Below are 11,607 nucleotides of genomic sequence, written 5' to 3' on the forward strand. Positions count from 1 at the left end.
GCACACATTTTTATAGAGCACAAAAAGGTACAGAGGTAAGGTAAAGGTATTTTTCAAAATTTGATTGAGAATTTATTGAGAACTAGCCGTTACCCGCAACTCCGTCCGCGCAGAATTCGTTTACCACTATCCCGCGGGAACTATGCAATATTCTGGGATAAAAGCTATCCTATGTCCTTCTCCGGGACTCAAACTATCTGCACACTGAATTTCATCTAAATCTGTATAGTGGTTTAGACGTGATGAAGTAACAAACAAACAGACTTACAATACTATCGCATTTATAGTATTAATGGGATAGTATGGATGTTATTTATTATAAACATATTTAGGCTGGGTTCTTTTTTATACTTATATAGACATGACAAAGTGAACGGTGTCAAAAATACATAAAGTTGAAAAGCATTGCATCAAAATGCATAACGTTTTTACGTTATGTGTTTTTTTTTATAAATATAGTGATTGTAAAGTTTTTTAAGTTATATTATATCAAATGAACCATTGTGTATTTTTGGGCTTATCAACTTTATATAGGTACTTAATTTGACATTTGGTTCGAAAAAAGGGCCTGTAGCAACTAGTTGAGTTTATGCCCTGTGAAAAAAAAGCTGCTGAGTTGGTAACGTTGCATTTTTGTTAGTTTTATCGATTATTCCAGACCAAATTTTTTAATTTTCATGAAATTTTTATGGAATAATCGAGAAAAACGAACAATAATGCAACGTTGCCAGCTCAGCAGATATAAACGCTCCTAACATTCGTCCACTTTAAAGAAGACTTTTCAGTTTAAATATCACCCAGATGGCATTTAAAATAAAAGTTTTTTAAGCCTATGATTTTGATGAGTCACAGATTATGTATTTTGCATGTCTAAGAAGAAAAAAAAACACTTTCTATTAGTTTATTGAGGCATTGGAGAGACAGATCTTCTGGCTTGCATTGCTTTGTTGTCACAGTAGGTCTTAATCTCGTCCATGGGCATCATGAGGAATACTGGCACGTCGTCGTCGCGTTTCTGAAATAATAAAGATTTATTTTAAACTAGACGTTACCCGCAACTCCGTTTTTTAGGGTTCCGGAGCCAAAATGGCAAAAACGGAACCCTTATAATTTCGCCATGTCTGCCTGTCTGTCTGTCTGTCCGTCCGCGGCTTTGCTTAAGGACTATCAATGCTAGAAAGCTGTAATTTTGCACGGATATATTACCTATGCCGACAAAATGGTACAGTCCACAGGTAGGTTTAGATTTTTATAGGGGTGGAACCCCTATAAAATCTAAACCTACCTGTGGATACTAAACCTAAATCGGAAGATAGGTGTCCTTCTTTCTTACCTGGAATAATACTTCTCCTTCGAAGAATGTGAGATGATGCTTCCTTGTTCGTAAAAGGATGCCCACTAGCTTGTCTGAGATCACGGTGTATATCTGAAACAATAAAACAGTTCGTCAAGTTCATTGAAAAGAAAAAATATTATATCAATTAGAAAACTTCTCGCGATTTGTGAGGCCTATATCCGTCGGGTATGGCTGCTGTTAAACACAGAAACATTTTTCATTGTCATTTTTCTCAACATGTTTTTCCAAAAAAGCCAAAAACAACGTTTTTCAATTAGTGGAGAGATGAAATTCTACGAAATGTAAGCCGTTCTTTTTTTGTCAGTGGTTTGAACGATTTCGGGAAAATTCTAGGGGTCCCTATGGTTTCTCGGTCTAGAAATAAATTTTCCAGGAACTTTTATCTACAGAAAACTACAAACTGAAATGAGTCCTTATGACATAGGTTATTATTTTGCCGAGGTTATTATTTAGTTATTTTATCTGCGCAGTTGAATCGAAATTCCGAAATTATTAGTTTGGATATGGATGGACGCAACTAAAACTCTATATTTGTGTGTGTTACTTGAATAAAATTAGATTCTTGTAGCCATTGTGGTAGGTCGCACTTGTTTAGCTATTTTTAGGGTTCCGTACCTCAAAAGGAAAAAACGGAACCCTTATATCACTTTGTTGCCCGTCCGTCCGTCTGTCAAGACTATTTTTCTCAGGAACGCGTGGAGGTATCAAGCTGAAATTTATATCAAATACTCAAGTCTACTGTCTCTTGGAGCTGTGAAAAAATCAAACTTCTAAGCCAACACAATCAAAACAGACACCCGTTTATTTTCGACACTCGTAAGGGAATCAAAACCACACACAGGGTACTTCCCGTGAACTCAGAATCTTGAAATTTGGTACAAAGAAACGTCTAATAGCACAGATAAAGGAAAATTTGCGAAAAGCATAAATTTTTAGTTACATCATATAATAAAAATATTTGTAGGGAACTGACGCTTAAAATAAATTAGGTAAATTAGGTAATATGAAAGTGAAAGGGACGGTACGATACGAACTTCGATTTTAGAATTTCGTACTCGTAGTAGCTCATCTGGCCATATTAGGACGCGCCGCGCTGCTAATTACGCCAAGCTTTGGTAAACCGATTCCAAATTTAAAATGTTGACCGTGACGCCTCGGCGCGTCGCGGTATGCGTGACGTCACCACTTGGAATGGAGACAGAGTTCGATGTAACACATCTGTCTAACGTATAATACATTGCATCCTATTGGAGAAGAAATGTTTACATTGAAGACACAATTTCAAAATTACTTAATGCATATATCAGGAAGTACGATTAAAAAAAAACAAAAAGTCACTCAAAGGGCTATGGAGAGGGCTATGCTCGGGATTTCTCTGCGGGATAGAATCAGAAATGATGATATCCGCAGTAGAACTGAGGTTACCGACATAGCCCGAAGAATTGCGAAACTGAAGTGGCAGTGGGCGGGGCACATTGCTCGCAGGACTGACGGCCGATGGGGTCAAAAGGTTCTCGAATGGCATCCGCGGACCGGGAGACGAGCTGTCGGTAGGCCTCCAACAAGATGGAGCAAAGACCTGGTTACGATTGCGAGATCGCGGTGGATGCGAAAAGCACAAGACCGGTCTGAGTGGAGAGCCTAGGGGGAGGCTTATGTCCAGCAGTGGACGTCTTTCGGCTGACATGATGATGATGATGAAGATTTCAAAAAAATAGTAATATATCGGCTTATCGCGCCTGAATATTTTTGTGTATACTTTCATACGTTGACGGTTACAAAGCCTGTGGCCGTCAGTCTTGGAAAAAGTGAAACGACCTTGAACTGTCGACGTTAAAATGTTTACTAGTAAAAAATAACAATGCTGCTACATGTTTTAGTACCTCCGCTAGCTGACGCGGACGCCCGCCGCGTGCGCACGCTCGCGGGTCCCAATCCGGACACGTATTAAAATCCGTCGCACGCGCCCGCGCCAGTAAGCGCTGTTCATACAATTTCTTGGGTACGTATTATAATGTATAAATTTGAAATACATATAGTTGAAATACCGAAAATTGGAAAATATAATGGTTAAAATAAAGAAAAAAAATTTGCAAGCAACTTGTGAAATTTCTTTGATTCCAAAAAATGCTTACACTTTTTTATGATACAATTTGCTTAAACGATTACTTATTTAAGGTAAGGAAGACGGAAATAATAACCATTTAGACGACTTTTATTCAAAGTGTTCGTACATAAAACATATATTATTTGTATATTTAGGTTACAATTTCATTATTTCATCTTGGCCCTCTTATGCCTGTGATAAACATTATCCGAATATATTCCATGAAACAAAAGTCAAGATTACTTAGCTAAGTAAATAAGTAACAACTCGAACGAACACGTGTTGCAGTTATTATACAAGTTCCAAGAACAATCTTTCTTGACAGAACTAAGCCTTACTTTGACTAAATTACGTTGAAACCAAACACTAAGCTTAGCACGGAAAATTACAAGGTGTTAAACCGATTTTGGTTTAAGTATTTTATGTTCAGTTGAGCGAAGTTAATCTGGTTTATTATTGAGGTTAAGTAGTAAGGATTTGTTAATGAAGCGTCGTAAATGTTAATGTTTATTTACGTCATGTATTTTTGCCTGAAATTCTGTCTTCGAATCCCTATGTCCTCCTAGGTAATAATATTATTTGCTCCATTTGAAATCAAGCGCATGAAATTTCTGTGTGAAACAAGTTCGAAATGGAATTTAAAAGACCTTGACAGCCTTTGATATGCTTAATCAGCGATGGGTACAATGTGAATCTAATTTTCACATTATCCAAAGTCCCTCGTTAAATGGAGGCCGTTATTTGTCTTTTAAACTCCCCGTTTGCGAATGATTAGGTGCTTTCGGCTTCCAACAAATTTTATTTACTGTTTGAGAAATTTAAGCTACTAAATTTTCGATCTTCTGCCAGCGTATTTAAGAAAGATCCTAAATTCAGCTACATGTAAACTTTTGTGGGCACATCAGAACGTAGCGGATACAAATTAATCAGAGATGAAGACAAGATAGCAGTAATTGGAATTTATCTATGCGTTGGGATAGATAATCGAACATTAGACTTATTTTCAACTGAAAGTATTACACCTTAATGGCCACCCGATATTTTGAAGTATCAGCAGTAGTCAGCACCAAGTTAGTAAGTTATTTTACTAACGTTATTATGCGAGAAAATACGGAAATTGAAGATCTAGTATCTGAGCCCAATGTAATTGGAGAGACCAAAGCGTCCTAATTCCGGAGGCTCACGTGAAAAAGCTGGGAGATGACGGAGCCGTAAAGAGCGTACTTCCCAGGTGGCAGGTACGTCCCAGGTACCGCTGGAAGGATGAGGTCCTGAAATACCCTTTGGATCTCGGGGTAGAAGGCTGATAAAGCTGGCTCAAGATCGTAAGGCATGGCATGGCGTAATCTGGCGTGGAGCCCAAGTCTCACTTTGGATCACTGTGCTCCATAGTAAGTATTAGTAAGTATTGTGCGATCAAATGCAGGTAATTTTAAGGATTACAGTTTTTGGTTTTTTAACCCTTAGAGATCCGGTAGCCGAGTATACTACATCAGATTAGGGCAATCGACAATTACTTCCGTAGCCGGGCCCATTTCGTTCCGCTTTGAGTCATACTATTTTATTTATTTCTATAGTATTTTTGACAATATTAGCTAACGAGACAATATTGTCAACCGGCTCTGTAAAGCGTTGTTTTATCTAGCAGCGTTAAATCGCCTTTCGGAGGTATCAACATCATTTCTGTGAACGAGTTAAGTCGCCTACAGGACTGAGGAGCCGACACACATTTCACTGAACCTGGGAAACTGGGTAAATTTTGTGTACGACTGCCGAAACGAATTTAATGATTTCGATATGGCTTTACGTCACTAGACAACACAATGTTTTAGACTATCGCGGTCATTACTAATTTTTAACCCCCGACGCAAAAGGAGGGGTGTTATAAGTTTGACCGCTATGTTTGTTTGTCAGTCTGTCTGTCTGTGGCACCGTAGCTCTTAAACGGGTGAACCGATTTAAATGCGTTTTTTTCATTTGAAAGCATTATTCGGGCTTAAACCCGAATTTAAATCATAAAATAAAGTCACTAGAAAAATCATAATACGATGAGGTTAGAACGATATAACGGTGTTAGCTAGCTAAATCATGAAATGGCGGCGTTCTATGATAATTATGTCTAGGAATTTCATGATCTGGCGGATTTTACGATCAAGCGACGTCACGTAATATGTTCAACAATGAGTATTATTATGAACTCGACGCACCCTCAGGAGGCGTTTTAATTATTTTTAAGCACCGTAATTGGTACTTAAATCCCAACAAAATGAGTTTTGCTCACATTTGATCTGACAGGTAAGCGGCTCCCGTTGACTCGTCGCGTTTAATTTGATTTAGACAGCGAGAGTTTAAAATCGTATTATGCTTTCAACGCCCAGGTATTTTTAGCAATATTTAAAGCGTGGCTAAGTCGTGAATAATATGTCAATAATTAAAAAAAGTCTAACATATCTATATGAAGAAATACCAATACCTGAACATATGCAAAAACATGGGGTGAAATAAAAGTAGCCTATGTGTTTAATTAGGGTATAAGCTGCTTCCATACCAAAGGTCGTGCCAGGATAAGCTAAGTGATTCTGCCCCTAGCGAGTTTCAGTACTAGTGACGTTAGCAATTAATCTCAAAAATGTCAGTCCCCTGAACTCTATAGTTACAAGAAATAAAAAACGAAATATGATTTTTCTTTAATATTTTTTTTCCCAGCCTACCGATTTTAGCCTACGTCACATATGTTGTACATTTACTAAAGATGATTATAAGACATAAATTACCTTTTCATCAAGCCATAGAAAAAAAGTTAAAAAACTGCTGACTAAACTTTTCAGATTTTTTTTCTTACTTCCACGTTAGTTAGCGACCGCTCTAATTTTTTCACCAGTGATATATAGCCACTAACAAGCTATAACATATATAATTAAAAAAAGTATTGCTGAAGGAAAACATGGAAAAATCTTTACATAAAATACTTTACATACATCCTAAAAACGCTGATTGAACCCTCTTTAGACCAACGTGCATGCTCCATACTAAATACTGTCCACTTACATTTTATTAGGTTAAAAAAAATCACTCGTTTACTCGTTGACCACCCGACGTTCAAGCGTTGACCACGCGACGTCCACTCATTGTTAACGCGGCCTCCACCCTTGGACCACCTGTCGACAACGAGTGGACGCCGAAAGTCGGGGCGGTGCTGGTCGGGTGCCGGGTGGCTCTAATGAGCTATGACAGGCGGCCTTAACGTACGATAATCAATAGGAGATTTTTTTATAACCTAATAAAATGTATTGTAAGTGGCCGGTATTTAGTATGCAACATGCACGTTTCTCTAAAGAGGTTTCAATCATTCCGCTTTATATTATAGCGTTTGTAGGATGTATGTAATGTATTTTATGTAAAGATTTTTCCATGTTTTTCCTCAGCAATAATTTAGAAAAAAAAATATTATAGCTTGTTAGTATCAGTAATTAAAAAATTGGAGCGGTCGCTAACGTGGAAGTAAGAAAAAAAAACAGAAAAAATTAGCAGTTTTTTAACTTTTTTAACCGATTTAAACTGATATTTCGTTTTTTTTATGTTGTAACTATATAGGTTTGGGGGGCTGAAGTTTTCCAGATTAATTACTAATATATTACATCATCCATAAAAATTACAAGCCGAATCACTTAGCTTACCCTGGCATGGCCTTTGATCACGATCGATTGAGAACTTTAAGCGTGAAAGCGTAACAAATAAGAATAAGTAATAAGAAACATTCTCACTTTCGCATTAATAATATTGGTAAAAATATTTTGGCCACAACTCAACAGCCGTATTGGCCTTATAGTTTGACCTATGGACTCCCACGCAGAGGATTGCGGGTTCAAACCCGAGATTGCACCTTTGAATTTTACGAAATTCAAGCTCGAAATTGCATTTGAAATTTACCACGTGCTTTGTGGCAAACGAAAATATCGTGAGGAGACCTGTACAGATCTGCAAAGCAATTCAATGGTGTGTATACATGAAATTCCCGATCCGCATTGGTTCCGCGTGGAAACTACGGTCCAAGCCCTTTCATTCTGAGAGGAGGCCTGTGCCCAGCAGTGAGACGTATTTAAGCTGTGATGATGATAAATTAGTAGCGGTTAATTACTTACCGAGAATAATTCTCCAAAAGAGATAACTTTTGTGGCGTCCTGCAGTTCCGGGGGCAACAGGCTTTTGCATGGACTCTTCCCGTAGTCATGTATTATGCTGCATAGCTCCTTCATCTCTGAACACACCCTGGCTTGGGCCTCCGCTCCTCTGAACTCCGTCATGGACCCAGGAATTGGCCTGAGGAAGAGGTATACAAGATTAAAAGAAAGGGATCATCTTCAATCCGAAAAGATTCAGCATGGGTAAAAAATGAATCAATCAAGTGGAAGGCCTGCTAATATTATAAATTGTGTGTGTGAAGTCCAAGTCAATTAACTACAACCTTCTACCTCGTGACTCCGCAACCATGTTGATTTACGATTTAGCAAGGTTAGGTATAGTTCTTTGACTATTATTAGGTAACGAAGGATACACTTACTTTCCATACTCCTCCTTTGAGAATGTGGGTTTTATGTTCTTGTCAAATTGTCCACTGAAAGCCGTGACTTTTTGTAGGGCTGTGTGCGAATTTGCTTTTGTGTCAAATGCTGAAATCAGGTCTGTCAATGAGGAACTCTGCAAAAAAAGAAAAATCCATTTAAATAATACATCATTTTAAATGATTCACAGTTTACACAGAGGACACAAGATATATAAAATATTGCTCGTTTAAAAAGCTATGTATTTAAGTTGATGATGAAGAACCCCATGTCCAACAAAAATCACCAACAGTTTAGAGGCAAATATAACCGTATCTAAGTTGGTCAGAATGTTTTAAGTAACATCGATACATTCAATTTATGAACAAACAAACAACCTCTCGCTTTAAACTTTCTCCGTTCCGTTGTAAGTAAAAAAAAACAAGAATGAAATACAGCATATTTGACTCGAAAATACGAGTTGTAAGACTTGTAAGTGTAGCTTTACACAAAAGTGCCATGTCCCCACAAACAAGCGGTCAATGTAGCGGAATCCGCTTGTTAAACATACCCGCGAATCCCGTGTAAATCCCGTTACCCTGTAATTCCCTCGTTTCATTGAAAACATTTATTAGCCACTAATGCTGTCTCGGTAATGTCCATCGCAAATCAATACGACTTGGCAACGGGCGCCGGACCAGAATAGCCCCGCCGAGAATAATAGAAGAAAAATGTCGTTGCGGAAAAGAAACACAGATTAAATAATTGACACAAACATACACAAACATCATCCCTGTATTCCCAAATGGGGCAGGCAGAGCACACGAAACGTTGCCGCTTCGGAGTTACTTTTAGCAATTTTAGGTTTAAAGTTTGACAAAAAAAGGTACAATAGTGACAGGTTGCTAGCCTGTCGCCTACGGTATACCTTAACCTATATCCTTTGTCGCCTCTTACGACATCCACGGAAGAAATGGAGATGTGTAATTCTAACCCGACACACACAATTGACGACGTTCGCAATATTTAAGGTTATCTTATGGGTAACTAGCTTTTATTCGCGGCTTCGCTCGCATGAATCATTACGTCTAGTTAATAATTAAATTGAAATTCCTGTTTTTTTCCATTTCCAGCTATCTGTATAAGAAATTTGTTTAAGGTCCAACAATTCTAGAGTAAGTTAGTTTTAGTTCTATTTTTATTTATTTCTGTTAATTATTGTATATATTATTTGTTTGTTTATAAATAAATCCTTTACCTGTAAAAGAGTAACAAATAGATTTCGTGACTACTTAGAAAAAATATCGTATCCCAAAACAATACGTCAATAAATTGACCCTTGTTCGAACGCCTTTGCTGAAGAGCCCGTTCTCACTTGTCGGGTGTCGGATCCGTATCGTGTCAGTGTTAGTTATTTCTATAGAAAATTGTGTTGGGTAAGTGTGAATAGCTTCATATAAAATGTTCTGCCACTGGAACATCCGATTAAAATCCGGGCCCGACATCCGACAAGTGAGAATCAGCTCGAAGAAGATAGAATGAACGAGTACAAGTGAACGATAGGAGAGGGACCGAATGCACTATGAAGAGTGATGATGAACTGAATTTACTTTAAAAAAAACTACGATAGCGATCAAGCATTTAGATGAGAGTTCCATTTTTTAAGGTAATATACTGCAGTTTTGTCATTGAATATCCATTACATTCAAACATTCCGTATATTCACGTATGGGACATATTTCCGATAGTGGAATAGTATTTTGTAAATGATTGAACATTCCATTCATTCGTGTGAACTGTGGAATGCGATAAGTCAAAGTAATTCGAAGAATGCAGTGCCATTGCAACTAACTACTACATTACAAATGATTTGGTGCAATTTGTATAGGTACCTATATAATGAAGTCGAATATTAACCTCCTCATTCATGAATTAATTTAAGCATATGTTGTTGCATAACAGAAATAAAACATGCATTTTGCAACAGCTGGTTTGCATTTTTTTAAGAATAAGATAATTAATTTATACCAGGCCAAGTCTAATGTTGATAGTATTTAGTTTTCGTTTAAACGTATCGATGAATTTAATGAAACAACATTAATTTATTCTACAGTTTAAAGTGATTTTAAACTGGCCAAAACGAATAAGGCGACGCAGCCGGATAAGCTTGAGAGATGTAGAAAACGCTGTACAGCCACCAGCATCTATCTGACTCAACAAAGCGTGAATTAATATTTCTAGGGCCAGAGGACGTGTCAGATATTGTTGCACGCTCCGCTGCGTGGCAGATATTATCATAGATATTATACAGTGACCGTACGAGGCAAAAGAAGGTGACGTCATCATCTTCAGATAAACCGTATATGATCATGACTGTAATAGCAACGTGTCAGGCAAAAATATATTCTTTGTATTAAAAAGTATGAGACTTTGCCCACTAGCACGTTTTGTAACTAACCGTCCCGTCGCCTGTCATGTACGCTTGCCATTCCGTTCCCGATACATTCCTGTTACGGTCATACGGTGTAGTGGGTAGAGACTCTAAGGGATAAAACCGGCCAAGAGCGTGTCGGACACGCCTAAAATAGGGTTCCGTAGCCATTACGAAAAAATTAAGTAATATTTTTCTGAGGATTTCGTATTTTATACGGAATCTTCCAAGTTTAGGTATATTTTATACCTTAGGCTGTTATTTACTCATAAAGTACTAATAATTCTCAAGCAAACTGTTTTCCTTCACCATAAAGCTCATGGTAAATTTCAAATGTAATAAATTTCGCGCATAAATTTCGTAAAACTCAGAGGTGCGAGCCGAGGTTTGAACCCACGATCCTCTGCTTGAGAGGCCAGGTCAAACCACTCGTCCAATCAGGGTTATACAACATCGCAGTTATTGGTGTTTTTTGCTTCCATAAAAAAAGGAAGATAAGATCCATGAGCAGCGGTTTTATTCTTTACGTCGTACGCTTCTAATGTGTTTAATGTTTATTTCTTTCCTTACTAACACATTCCGCGCGTACGAATTATTTTATCGAATTAGAGTTTCCTGGTTTGTAGAGCATTTGCTCTATCTACGGTCGAACAAATTGAATCATGACCGAGGGTGGAACCATTTTATAATCAATTTCACTATGATTTCCTTGACAAAAGTATGAGATGTCAACATGACAATAGTAGCACAAAGGTTCCATCCCGGGTCATGATTCTATTTGTTCGACTGTACATATTTATACATATTTCATACTAAGCTTTGCTTAAGGCTTTGCATAAATGTATAGATTGCTTTGTGTTGGGCTTCAATTACTCCTGCTGACTCGTGCTGAGGCACCGACTTCAAACTAAGTATAGAAAATTATTTTCAAGGTTTTTGAAGACGGTCCCATTTTTTGTTAAATTTTTTTTTCATGGTTTAGTGATTTGTAGCAAAAGTCTACGGTCTTCTTTATCACGTCCAGTTCACCAAATGATATTTATCAATGTTAATACTTGACTTAGTGTTAAAAATGCCAAAATCGCTATAGGTGTGCTATAAAAATTCGAAGGTTGCCTCCGAAGTATGTCCTTTAGAACAAAACATGAATTTTGAAATTCGGGCCACAATT

General features: G+C 37.5%; 1 protein-coding gene across 1 annotated transcript; it reads right to left on the minus strand.

The window, feature by feature from the left end:
• Positions 1-203: 203 nt before the first annotated feature.
• LOC141439974 (actin-binding Rho-activating protein-like) lies at positions 204-10,481 on the minus strand. The gene is made up of 5 exons (XM_074104434.1): positions 10,464-10,481; positions 8,026-8,162; positions 7,607-7,784; positions 1,334-1,426; positions 204-1,015 (listed from the first exon to the last, which is right to left on the minus strand). Exons 1-5 carry the CDS (start codon positions 10,479-10,481, stop codon positions 902-904), a joined length of 540 nt encoding a protein of 179 aa, XP_073960535.1. The 3' UTR covers positions 204-901.
• Positions 10,482-11,607: the final 1,126 nt, after the last annotated feature.

This window comes from Choristoneura fumiferana, chromosome 21, assembly GCF_025370935.1.
Source record: "Choristoneura fumiferana chromosome 21, NRCan_CFum_1, whole genome shotgun sequence".
NCBI lineage: Eukaryota > Metazoa > Arthropoda > Insecta > Lepidoptera > Tortricidae > Choristoneura > Choristoneura fumiferana.